The following is a 13710-nucleotide window of genomic DNA, read 5'->3' as shown; positions in this document are numbered from 1 at the left end:
TCATGTTTGTGACACTCTCTCCGCTGTTTATCGATAGTACAAAAGATGTTGCCATTTTTTTGGAACTTTCTCAGAGTACGCCGTTAATCCTATCTGGTAAGGATGCCACACCGCGCACCAGTACGTCAAAACAGGACGGACAAGAGTAGTGTAGGCAGTCTCTTTAGCAGATCTGTTGCATCTTCTGACAAGGGAACCTCCCCATCGCACCCCCCTCAGATTTAGTTATAAGTTGGCACAGTGGATAGGCCTTGATAAACTGAACACAGATCAATTGAGAAAACAGGAAGAAGCTGTGTGGAACTGTGAAAAAATAAGCAAAATATACAAACTGAGTAGTCAATGGGCCACATAAGAACATAATGGACTATGTGAGATCAGGAGCGCCGTGGTCCCGTGGTAGCGTGCCCAGCTGCAGAACGACAGGTCCTTGGTTCAAGTCTTCCCCAGACTCGAAATTTTACTTTCTTTATTTTTGCATAGTTATTATCTGTCCGTTCGTTCACTGACATTTCTGTTCACTGTAATAAGTTAAGTGTCTGTGTTTTGCGACAGCATCGCAAAACCGTACTATTAGTAGACGAAAGGACGTGCCTCTCCAATGGGAACAGAAAACATTTGTCGCAAGGTCATAGGTCAACCGATTCCTCCACAGGAAAACACATCTGATATATTCTATACGACATTGGTGACGGCATGTGCGTCACATGACAGGAATATGTTGTCGACCCACCTAACTTGTACACTTGGCGAGTGGGTAAAAAGATTCTTCTACCTTGCCCGATCTAGGTTTTCTTGTGGATGTGATAATCACTCCCAAAAAAGTGATGAAAACATAAGAGTTTGTTACATAAACTGAAAATAAAAAACTAAACTTTATCACGCGATGGAAGATTTGAACCTAGGACCTTTCGTTCCGCAGCTGCTCACGTTACCACGAGACCACGGCGTTCCTACGTTTTTATCGTCCTTAATGTTGCCTATCTTCCCTTGAACTACTCAGTTTGTATATTTTGCTTACTTTTTCACAGTTCCACACAACTTCTTCCTGTTTTCTCAATTGATCTGTGTTCAGTTTTTCAAGGCCTATCCACTGTGCCAACTTATAACTAAATCTGAGGGGGGTGCGATGGGGAGGTTCCCTTGTGAGTGTTCCGCCAATAAAGCAGAATCTTTGTTTCGCTTTCCTCACAGCATTTTTATATATTGTTTCCAGTTTAAGTTGTTCGTAATTGTAATTCCTAGATAATTACTTGAATTAACTGTTTTTAGATTTGATTAATTTATTTAATCATCTGGCCGTAGTTCAACGGATTCTTTTTAGCAGTCACGTGGATGACCTCCCATTTTCATTACTTATTGTTAATTTCAAATTCTCGCATTTTACAGATAACTTTTGAAAATCGTTTTGCAATATCTGGTGACCTTCTGGTAACTTTACTAGAAGTTACACGACAGCACCATCTCCAAACAACTTGACGGCTGCTCAGATTGTATCCTAAATCGTTTGTATAGATAACAACAACAGATAGCCTATAACAATACCTTGGGGAAGGTAAGAAATCACTTGTGCTTTGCTCGATGACTTTCCGCCAATTATTACGAACTGTGGCCTCTCTGACAGGAAATCACGAATGCAATTCGCGCAACTGAGACGACAATCCATAAGCACGCAATTTGATTACAAGACGCGTGTGAGGTACGGCGTCAAAAGCCTTCTGCGTATGTAGAAATATGGAATCAATTTGAAATGATTTGTCGATAGCACTGAATACATCGTGTGAGTAAAGAGCTCGTTGTGTTTCACAATAACAATGCCTTCTGAATCCGTGTTGACGCTGTGTCAATAGACCGTTCTATTCGAGTATTTCACGTGGCCACTGTTAGCGTGATCTGTGTTGATTGCTAGAGATCTGATTTTCGGTCAACAGAAATCGCTCGGCGCCGGCTATGCATCAATGCCAAACCCACTTAAATCTTGATAACCGGCCATTGTAGCAGCAGTAACCGATCTAACAGCTGTGTCAGATACTTGCCTTACGTAGGCGTTGCCGTAGGCAGCGCCGTATTCTGCCTATTTACATGTCTCTGTTCGTGTGCCTATACAAGTTTCTTTGGCGCTTCAGTGTATTATGCATGTACATAGAAACAAATCATATTATCTCCAACGATTCGTAAAATTAATGAAGAAATAAAAGAGAACGTTTGAAAAATAAGAGACAGTTAAGAAATAACATAAAATAAAGAGGATTAAATCAAGTTCCAAGTGAATAACTTCCATCTTATATTACTTGATACGTTACTGGCTGCCTGGGAAGAACTCGAGGTTTGCCGACAAACTACAATTACACCCAGTTCTAAACCTGTTGTTGCTGCACTATTCTGCATCACCCACACTGATGTTCGTGTGCCTCGGTAATCTACGAGTCTAGTCATACCCATGTGGGTAATTATAGCATCCTTTCTTTTCCTTGTACTTCCTTTTTTCTTTTTCTTCTTCAATATGTTTAAAGTTTCTCGTAATCAAATGTATATGTGCCTATGATTATCTATAATTGAGAAAACGCTTTTGAGACCTGTTGACATCATTTTAATACTCAGAGTGTCCACTTGATGATATAGACTGGAAGTTAAGCAGTTGTCTTTTAGATATCCGATTTGTTATCATATTGACTTTAGTCCACAAATTCTGGTAACTTACAATTGTTCCCACATCACAGAGTAATTGTCTGCAGTCTCTCTCTCTACCTGAGAAAGAGCATCTGAGAACGACAGAATCTTCTCCACATTCACTGATTGGTTGTTATTACGTCCCACTCGATCCACCTGTTTAGGTTCTGGACTTTGACGTGTTAATAGGTTCACAAAACATGGTGCAGGGACAATTTTGCGCAGTTTGAGCCTGTTCTTGATGCTTGGGAATATGATGTAAACATGCGTTGTAGTGTTCCTTGTGTCCCAATCAGACTGCTATTCACTTAACTCCTGGCTCGTAAATGTCTTTTATCAGACATATACATTTCTGTGATCTCGTATACAAGATTATATTGCTTACATTGCATCCACTACAGCGCTACTTTGTAACGTACCACGATATCCATTGGACATATCACGAGGATTACCAGTAAACACTCTACAGGTGTAATGCGAAAGGCACCGGTGTGCCTCAGAACTACGCTTCTGTGGCTGCCCAGAAAAGGGCAGCGGAGCCCACAATGTTAATGGGATCGGTTTCGTGATGTGACCACACCTCACCCAAGCGGAATTTATAGTTATCAGTGCCAACACAAGCACTCATATGCATAATTTTAGCCATTTTTTGAGCAATAGATTTTACATGTTCTATAAAGTTTCTTTTCTCTTCTCGAATAATGTCTAAATATCTACAAGCGGTGCTATGTTTTACAAGTACTCCGACAAGCCTCAGAGAAGGATTTGTGCCAAGGCAAAATCTTCCCTTCAGAAATATGTATATCATTTTATAAACAGCTATAATCAGTCTGTTGCTCTTGCACCAATGATGCATCTGAGCAAGCACATCAGTCACCTTTTCCTCAAGTCTCGCCATAGAGTCTACAGACACTACAACTAGGACGTTCTCTGCATATGCGACAACACCTTTAGTAGTATCTGCCCTGTCTAACAGATGTAACAGAAGATCCCACAACAGTGGACCACTTGAGGACAGCCCTGGTAATCTTGCTCTGCCTCGCAAGCGACCGGACTCTACGTCCACCGCAATAATCTACAAAGCACTTATACAGACATTTGGGGACCCTGAGATCTCTAAGGCGTGCGAACATCGCAGGCGACCAAAGATTGTCCCCTGCGCGACTGCGTACTTCGTAGTCGAATTTTCTATAATCTGAAGACATCTATTAACGCATCATCTATAGACTTCCCGTTCTGAGTCCATGCTGACACAGGTTTAGACCATAGAGATCTCAGTACGCCTGCAGCCGATCAGGGAACAGACGTTCCTGAACTTTGGTCAAGTTCAATAATCAGATAGGTCTATAGTTTTTAGATGATTTCGGGTCTTTGTCCTTTCCCTTTTTAGTTAGTACTGCCATAGCTGTTTTCCAAATCACCGGGATCCTACCTATACGCAAAGCCTCCTTTAGTAATGCTGTCAAATGTGGAACAATCAGTGGACTTACTATCCGCACGACCTCTGGGTAGACGCCATCGAGGCCAGGTGCTTTCCCAGTTTTGAGCTTGAAAACTGCGACAGTAGCTTCTTCTTGAGCGAAAGGTGTCACCGGCACCTGATTGTCGTATTCATTATCTTGTTCATTTGTAAGCTCTACATGTATTTCAGTATCTGTGTCGATTATCACCAGAAATTAGGGCTGTTTGCAGATATTGAGCTGATTCCCTCCATCCATCCGTCACTGAGCCATCCTCCATACGAGTTGTGGATATGATTGTACGTCCCTTAACCTTTCCCGTCAATAAATTTTAGCAGTAGCCTTTGTAGAAATTTCTCCCAGTGTATGCTTTTAGTTTCCCGCAGCAATGTTCTGTAGCGCATCTTAATTGACCTGTATTCATGGAACCTAGCAAAGCCCTCTGGTTGCCCTAGAGGACATTGATAAGCTGTTCTTCTCTATCTTACCCTTCGCTTAAGCGTGGACAGTTCTGGGCTCCAAGGGACTGTGACTTGACTATTTACCTTTAGGAATATAATGTACTGTGCTCTTTGCAAGAGTACAGTTAGGAGCTGCCCACCCAGGTCTATATGTACCGGAAGCGGCTCGATTGGAAATGCTACAAAGTAGGTGACTAAGCCACCCCCAGCCATTTTCCTGATGTCTCTCCCAGTTCTGGTTTCCTCTGCTTGGCTCCCTGTGTTATTGTCTATTCCCCATTCGATGACAATTGCATTATGATCACTAGATGTAAGGTACAGGAGCACTTGCCAGCTATTAACCTTAGCTGCTGCCATGCGATTTTCTAAAGTGGCATCTATGTTAGTGTCTACACCACTCGTCTCTCAATGTACTCGGGTGGCTACCTGTATTTAAAAGAAGGAAGCCCAATCCCTGTATTTCATACTCTCGTATCTCACCTTGCTAGTATGCCTACTGTGCCACACAGAGGATTTTGCATTCACGTCTGGTGCCACGAGGAGACACCCACCTGGCCCGTATATAGCGAACGCCCTGAGTTTATCTACATAATATGCGGTGGAGTGAGAATGCTGCATGTATATGCTTACTACAAACCACTTTGCCTGCGCGTTCTTCACTTCTGCTGCGACCGTGTGCTTGACACACGACTGTGCCATCTCAGTCACAGTGAATGTTCTATTTGTAACGACAAGTCATTGCTTAATCGTGGCCAGAAACTGTTACCATCAAACAGACTTTATCAACGCTTAGCTTGTAGTTATCGTTCATATTTCAGTCATTGCCAGCATGAGTCTGTATTTCAGTCATTGCCGATATGAGGATATCGTACGCTTGTAAGTTCTACAACAAGTATGATAATGTTAACTTGTTTCTGTTCATTATTCGTTTCTAGGTAATCAGAGCGCTGATCGCCGCTGGCCACAAGGTGTCGATCAAAGACAAACAGGGCTCGACAGCTCTGCACCTCGCAGCAGAAGAATTCTATGTAGAGGGTGCGCGTATCTTGCTGGAAGCTGGAGCCAAAATCGAAAAAAAGGACCAATCGGATCACACGGCGCTCGTACTTGCTGCGCAGAGAGGGCAGGGAGAGGTTTGTACATTTGTTTATTTAAAATTTATGTGAAACAAAATGTTGGAACAACATAGTTTGCACAGCTTTGCTGTAGCAATATCTAGAATTACCCAATACAGTCCACATGATCGCAATGTAAGTACAGTGCCCAGCATCTGTACACATCATAATAGCCGTTCTTCAATTTCTCTTCATGTACAAGCGTGTCCTTTAGGTATTTGTAGAAAAGACGAACCACCTACTGAGCTTAACCGACACAACCCTGTGTACACCCGTACGCTGCAGTGGATAACTGCTTCAGCCTATCGGCAATCGCTCGCCCTGGTAGAAATACACTGGGCTGACTAAAGTCGTAGGTTAGCGGTAGCGTAGCGTAAACAAGATACAAAAGACAATGAATTGGTAGAGCTATCATCTGTACTCGGGTGATTCATGTGAAAATTTTGCTACGTGATTATGGGCCTCAAGACGTGAATTAACAGACTTTGAACGTGGAATAGTAGTTGGAGCTAGATGCATGGGACTTTCCATTTCGGAAATAATTAAGGAATTCTGTGTTCCGAGATACACAGTCTCAAGAATATACCGAGAATACCAACTTTCAGGCACTACTTCTCACCGAGTACTTCGCAGTGGCCGACAGCCTTCACTTAATGACCGAGAGGAGCGGCGCTTACGTACAGTTTTCAGTGCTAACAGATAAGCTACAATGCGTGAAATGACCACAGAAATCAACGTGGGACGTACGACGAACGTGTCCATTAGGATAGTGTGGTGAAAGTTGGCGTTAATTGGCTGTGGTAGCTGACGGGAGTGCCTTTGCTAACAGCACGACGACCTGAGACGATTGGGAAACCATGGGCTATTCCGACGAGTACCGATTTCATGTGTAAAGAGCTGATAAAAGGGTTTGAGTGTGGCACAGATTCCACGAAGCCATGGACGCAAGCTGTCAACAAAGCGTTGTGAAACTGTCGGTGGCTCCATAACGTTGTGGGCTGTTCTCTGGCCCAACTGAACCGATCATTGACTGGAAATGCTTATATTCGTCTACTTGGAGACCATTTACTGTCTTTCCTGGACTTCATATTCCCAAACCATGATGGAATTTTTATGGATGACATTGAGCTATGTCACCGGGCCGAAATTGTTCGATATTGTTTTGAGAATATTCTGGACAATTTGAGTGAATGACTCGACTACCCATCGAACATTTATGGAACATAATCGAGAGGTCAGTCTGTGCACAACATCCAGCGCCGGCAGCACTTTCGCGATTATGAACGGCTACTGTGGCAGCATGTATCGATATTTCTGCACGGGGCCTCCAACATCTTGTTAAGTCCATGCGACGCCGAGTTGCGTCGCTACGCCTGCCAAACGGAGGTCCGACGCGATGTTAGGAGGTATCGTATGAGTATTGTCACCTCTGTGCGTTACCAACACCCGTGTAGCTACGAGCAAACGAGATGCTACACTAGTCCACCCACACAGTCGATTGAGACGTCATTTTGGCTCAATTGGTGCGGCAGACATCTCTTGTAGAGTCTGATACTGTAGTTGCATGAGGATCTCCATGATGCAACGGTAAGAGCTGAGCGTTGCAGTAGCCATTTTATTCCGGAGAAATGAAACAATTGAACAGTCCACAGAGCTGCGAAAACGATTGAGACGCTATTCCAAAACGTGAAAAGTCATAAGAAAGTAAAAGATCTTAATAGGGACTTACCTTGAGCAAAGACAGTACATTAAGTTATATCTGACGTGATTTAGATAAACTGAGTTCTGTACTCATACTTTTACTATGTTTGAGGTCGATAAAAGTAACTCCTGACCACTGATTCAATGTAGCAAGCCGCAAATAAAGTTTTCGGTATCATCTATGTCAGATGACCGTTCAGAGGATGACGGAAAACTGCGCTAGAAAGGGCAGACTGGATAAAACTTGTTGGACGGGCTTACACCCAAGCAAGGTTCTAAAGCCATGAGAAGAAGAGGAAAAAAAAGAACAAGATGAAGGAGAAGGATATGATGAAAGGAATGACATCGATTGATGTGCTATCTGGTCCGACGTTCATTGCACTATCACGTTCTTGTAACTTTGAGAAATGTATATACTGATAAATCAAAACACCTCTTCATAGTTCAGTATTTAGTTCGTAAATAACTTACAGAAGACGCTTATGACGACATCAGAGATGATTATGTATGCTGACAACTTGGCACACATCAACTCACTCTGAAGTATCGCTTGATGTCTCTGAAATCTAAAGACAACCTTGTGCGTACCAATCTGCGGAATGTAGTGTCACAAAACCAAGCCTGAAGTTGCTTTTAGTAAAAGGACTGAAGTTCTTGAAGGTTAAGGTTAATTTATACCAGTATTTACTTAAGAGTTGTTTTGTTGCATACTAAACTTATTTGTATGTGTATTAGTGTAGCTGTGGCATCAATACTTGAGTCCATTATTTCCACAGACGTCTCTGCTACCTTATCAAAATGAAACAAATTTTTTTTTTCCAAATTTAAATCATCCGGGATTTGTATGTAATGTGTCGCATCGAAAAGTAATTGTAATGTTCATTTCAAAACTAGTCTTAAATTTTCTGACTTTCTTATATATCCGAAGTTACGGAGAATTTAATAATATGATTTATTTTTGTAACATTAACTTGGCTAACGCGTTTAGATTACAGTAGTAGGTGTAAAACATGGCACTTTCTGTTCTCTAGTACTTGCTGAGTAAATGTTATTTTTCCAAACGGTCTTTCAATTTCCTCTGAATATTATAGAACAGCTTTCTTCTCTCATGTGTGACAAAAGTTTAGTTGGACTCCCGTGGAAAACATTATCCTATTATGGCCAGTTACTACATATCCTCAGTACATGGTAGCAGAATATGGGATGAAGTATTCAAGTAATTTCAACATACGAAATATGGATATCTTACGGGAATTCCTAAATATAATTTCGGAAGGAATCAGCAAGATATCAGCAATGTTTTGCTGGTGTCATAAGTATGTTTAACGTGTAAAGAAAAAGTGTAACTAACTTGAAATAAAATTTATTTAGGTTCAAAGAGTATCCTGTAATGGTACCACTATCGATTTTGCTCCCATAATCGATAATGAATTTGTGACAATGCCACGTTTTACGACAGCTAAGGTAATTGTCCCTGTTGATGAAATTATCTGCCGCTTTTGCCGGTTTTCGGATGTACAGCTCATACCATGCGAATGGCGTATGTTGCATCTTAGGCTAAAAGAATTATTGAACAATGTGTAAAGAACACTAACGTTACACCCACCTAGAGTAGACATCTGGATCAACTATCGCCAAACACTGTCTCATCTGTAAACATGGAATAGAATAGTAAGAACTTCTGGGATACTGTGATAAAGGCGTCAATCGAGATTACAGTGACAGATCATTTCATTAACAGTCACAGATTTTCCATTCTTGGGTGATTGGTGTGTTATCTGAAACTTTAAACGGATATGCCATGTGGCTAGACTTTACATGTGGAGAGCAACGTCGTTCTGGTGTCGTTTTACCAGCCAGTTACATTCAAAATCACACCAACACATCATAACCTAGTCTATAGGATCTACATTTACTCTCTGCAAGCCATCTCGTGTTGAATAGCGTACTTCTCATTCCACTAGCTTTTTTATTTTGCCTAATTCAATTCGCGTATGGCACGTGGGAAGAACATCAGCCACTAATACTTCGTATGAGCCCATCTTTCTCCGTTCTCCGTTTTTCTCGCTGTGGTTCTTCCGCGTGACAGATGTGATAGAAACTAGTACGTTGCCCAACTTTCCTAGAAACTTCATCGATTGCGACTCTATCTTCCTTCTAGGAGTTTAAAAGATGAGTTTTTATGTCTGTAACGTTTATTGTCGTCTATGGGGACCACAGACCAGGCCCTTGCTTTTACTTTTATGCCCACCATAATCAGTGAAAGTCATTTGATCCATGGAACAGCGCTGCATTTTCTTAATGCAGTACAGTGAGGCGGATATACTTTGAACAAAACAACTTACCAAAAATTCACTGAATTTATTGACCTCTCAACCACAACAACACCTTGAAATTAGTATGTACAAACACCAAAAATGTTTTGCTTCATCCCAGTCCCCAGAACCCCTGAAGATAGACGCTGACTGTGGATATTATATCACAGACACAGTCCCTTAGCCTGTTGAGAGATGTCACTAAACACGCCTAAAGACGTACGCAACCATGCATGGGTAGCACTTATTAGACGGAGGGGTTCCGACGGTCGATTAGTTCCGGTCATTCCACCAGGAAGAAGGTACATGGCTCGTACCGTCTGTAGTTCAACCATGCCTAGACGGTCAATACCGCGGTTCGATCGAGTTCGCATTGTTACCTTGTGCCAGGAAGGACTCTCAACAAAGGAAGTGTCCAGGCGCCTAGGAGTGAACCAGAGTAATGTTGCTCGGACATGGAGGAGATACAGGGAGACAGGAACTGTCGATGACATGCCTCACTCAGGCCACCCAAGGGCTACTAGTGTAGTGGATGACCGCTACCTACATATTATGGCTCGGGCGAATCCTGACAGCAACGCCACCATGTTGAATAATACTATTCGTGCAGCCACAGGACATCGTGTTACGATTCAAACAGTGCGCAATACGCTGCATGATGCGCAATTCACTCCCGATGTCCATGCGAGGTTCGTCTTAGCAGCCATGACAACACGCAGCGCGGTACAGGTGGGCCCAACAACTTGCCGAATGGACCGCTCAGGAATGGCATCAAGTTCTCTTCACCGTTGAGTGTCGCATATGCCTTCAGCCAGAAAATCACGGGAGACGTGTTTGGAGGCAACCCAGTCAGTCTGAACGCCTTAGACCCACTGTACAGCGAGTGCAGCAAGGTGGAAGTTCCCTGCTGCTTTGGGGTGGCATTATGTGGGGCCGACGCACGACTCTGGTGGTCATGGAAAGTGCCGTAAAAGCTGTACGATACGGGAGTTCCATACTCCGACCGATAGTGCAACCATATCGCCTGCATATTGGCGCATTCGTCTTCATGGACAATAAATCACGCCCCCATCGTGCACATCTTGGGAGTTGAACCCTGTCGAACACGCCTGGGCTAGATCGAAAGGGGCTGATTATGGATGAAGTGACCCCACCACCCACTCTGAGGGATCTACGCTGAATCACCGTTGAGGAATGGGACAATCTGGGCCAGCAATGCCTGATGAACTAGTGGATCGTATGCTACGACGAATACAAGCATGCGCCAGTGCAAGAGGACGTGCTACTTGGTTTTAATTGTACCGGTGTGTACAGCAATCTCGACCACCACCTCTGAAGGTCTCTCTGTATGGTGCTTTTGTATGTGTGGTTTTGATGAGCAATAAGAAGGGCGGAAATGATGTTTATGTTGATATCTACTCCCATTTTCTTTACAGGTTCCGGAACTCTCGGAACCGATGTGATGCAATGTGTAGTTTACTTGATTATTAACCATTGCACGAATGTTCAGTTTCGTCATATTCGTGTTTCATATGAAACATTCAACAGCCGGACCTCGTCTAATTATTTCAAAGTCCACAGTTGTCCACGACCTTGTATGACTACATCCAACGACTGCCAGAAATCTTTCAAAAGTCCAATTACTGTAGGAAATGTTTTAAAGTTCAACGACTGTGGCAAATGTGTCGAAGCACAGCAACAGTAGGAAATATGTCGAAGTCCAGCGACCGTAGGAGATACTTCAAAGTATAACGATAGTGGGTAATATTGCAAAGGCCGATGACTGTCGGTAGTGTTTAAAATGTCAACAACAACTAGAATATTTCCAAGCCCCACAACTTGGAAAAATTGGTGAATCTCCCCAAGAAAAACAATGCAACCGTTTCAGTGCTCATCTCCCAACACATCCTACTCACACAAATTGTATCACACGTGTGAATATTACTGTCTCTAATCATTTCTATAGGAATTACGTTTTGCTTTGCCATTTAAAAGTTTTGTAGTTCTTTCCCGTACACATCATGCTATGTGTTTATAAATTTTCTGTAACGGTTAGTCCTCGAATGATGTCTAAAATCTGAAAAACAACAATAGCCTCCCGCAATCTTGATCCTCGTACCTCTTTTACTTAATACATCTTTCATACTATTCGACATGCCAAAGCATTGATGGTCACATGAAAATTCTCAGTGAGGTCAGTATAGTTTAACATAATGACTCTTTTACTTATTCAAAATCCTTTCTACACCTTTCAGTAGACCACCAGTCCACTTTCGTTTTCACCAAAGTATCCGTAGGAACACAACCTGATCCTAAATCAGTTAACTTATTTACAACTTTCTCATTTATTTTCTCTTCAATTGTAGACTGTGACTGAGTTTTCATACTGGTTTTGTTTCCAAAATCGTGTTCTTCAACAACTCTTGCTCCTGGCATAGTATAAATGCATAGTGACCAACTGTTTCTTTCCTCCAACAGTACTCCACACGATTTTCTTGGTTAGCGACAATAATTTAATTCTCACCAGCTTAGTTCCTCATATCCGTCTCCTCTCCTCTGTTTCCTGTTTTAACTGTCTGGTCTGTCATTCCTCTAAATCTGTCGCTAATATCTGGATGTGTATTATGTGTTACTTGACAATAATCCACCGCAAGTTTATCATAAACTCCAGCATCTATTCTCTGTCTCTTCATATTACTGTTACGTGTGTTCCGCTTACACTCATTCGCCTTCTCAGAATACCTTATGTAATCAATCACATCTAGAAATTTCATTAACACTCGGACATTCTCCCAAGTTCTACGTATTATTCTGTATTTCTCCATGTTAACTTAATAATTACTGTTCCAATCAGATGTTACTCAACAGTTCAGTGATTCAGAAATTTGGCATGAGTTATATGGCGCTCTACAAGAATCCTGTATCCACCAAATGATTCGTTATAAATCCGTCTTAATGGCTGTATGCTGTAGCCTTAAGAACTTCTGGATACATGATGACTCTTAAATTTCTCTTATGATTCAGATCTCTCTAGTTTACCAGTCCCCGTTACACAGTATTATCTTCTAAATGATGAATTGCAAATCACGTTGCAGTAGGTTAAGTACCTTCAAAAGTTCTCAGCAACAAACTAGATGAGATTTACATTGAGAATCAAAAACAGAAACTCTCTATGCGACGCCTTTGCCCACTTCAAAGCAAAAATCCTCCCACCAGTCTACCTCTACACCCTCTTTGATGTACACTGATAACCGCTTAAGCCTCGTTGCGTTTTCCCCGAGTGCTGTACAGTGATGAAGTATTTTCACTTTTAACATTTGTACCTCCTTACCATAGTTTTCCACATCATGTCACAATTCACCACTCATGACACGGAAACTCTCCACAAACAAACTACCCTCTCTCTCTCTCTTTTTTCCACGTCTAGACTTCATCAATGTATTTACTTACCCTCTGCTCTAAGGACTCTTACCCTATTTCGACGATTTGAATTTCAAATATATCTACTTCATGCACCAGGGTTTTAAGCTCATAACGATCTTCCAGTTCTTTAATAATTAGTTACGTGAGTGAAACATGTTTTATTACCTGTTGTCTTCTTTTCCGTCTCCTTTATATTCTTCGAAGTTGCGTCTCGCACTGACATTAACCTGTGATCACGCACCAGTGTTATTCACAAACACGAGTTCTTCTTCCGTCAGTGTGTGTATATACAGGGTGAACATTAATAAAAGGGATAAACTGCAGGCAACAAGCTGCAGGGACGGATCCCTGACAGAAAATGGAGGAGGAAAGATCCTATGAACATGTATCGGGAAATGCATCGTTGCCACGGTAAACAGCGCCGACGAATAACAGTTCCTCTGAACACATCCCATGTGTTCGTTTTATGTTGCAGGCTATGTGGTTGACGAAGCGTACCGCAAGTAACGTAATGGTCCAGTATTCGCGACGGAAACGAGCGGAGATGGTGTTTGTGCACGACCAG

The 13710-nt window shown here is 42.2% G+C and overlaps 1 protein-coding gene across 1 annotated transcript in view; it reads left to right on the top strand.

The window, feature by feature from the left end:
* LOC126474508 (ankyrin-1-like) overlaps positions 1-13710 on the top strand; it is a 189061-nt gene that overhangs the window by 57233 nt on the left and 118118 nt on the right. Inside the window, exon 4 of the mRNA XM_050101979.1 lies at positions 5527-5724. Within this exon, the coding sequence (XP_049957936.1) occupies positions 5527-5724 (198 nt within the window). The remainder of the gene's footprint in view (positions 1-5526; positions 5725-13710) is intronic.

Source organism: Schistocerca serialis, chromosome 4 (assembly GCF_023864345.2).
Source record: "Schistocerca serialis cubense isolate TAMUIC-IGC-003099 chromosome 4, iqSchSeri2.2, whole genome shotgun sequence".
NCBI classification, from domain to species: Eukaryota; Metazoa; Arthropoda; class Insecta; order Orthoptera; family Acrididae; genus Schistocerca; species Schistocerca serialis.
Note: the sequence above shows the minus strand (reverse complement) of the source record. Positions and strands in the feature narration are given on the sequence as shown.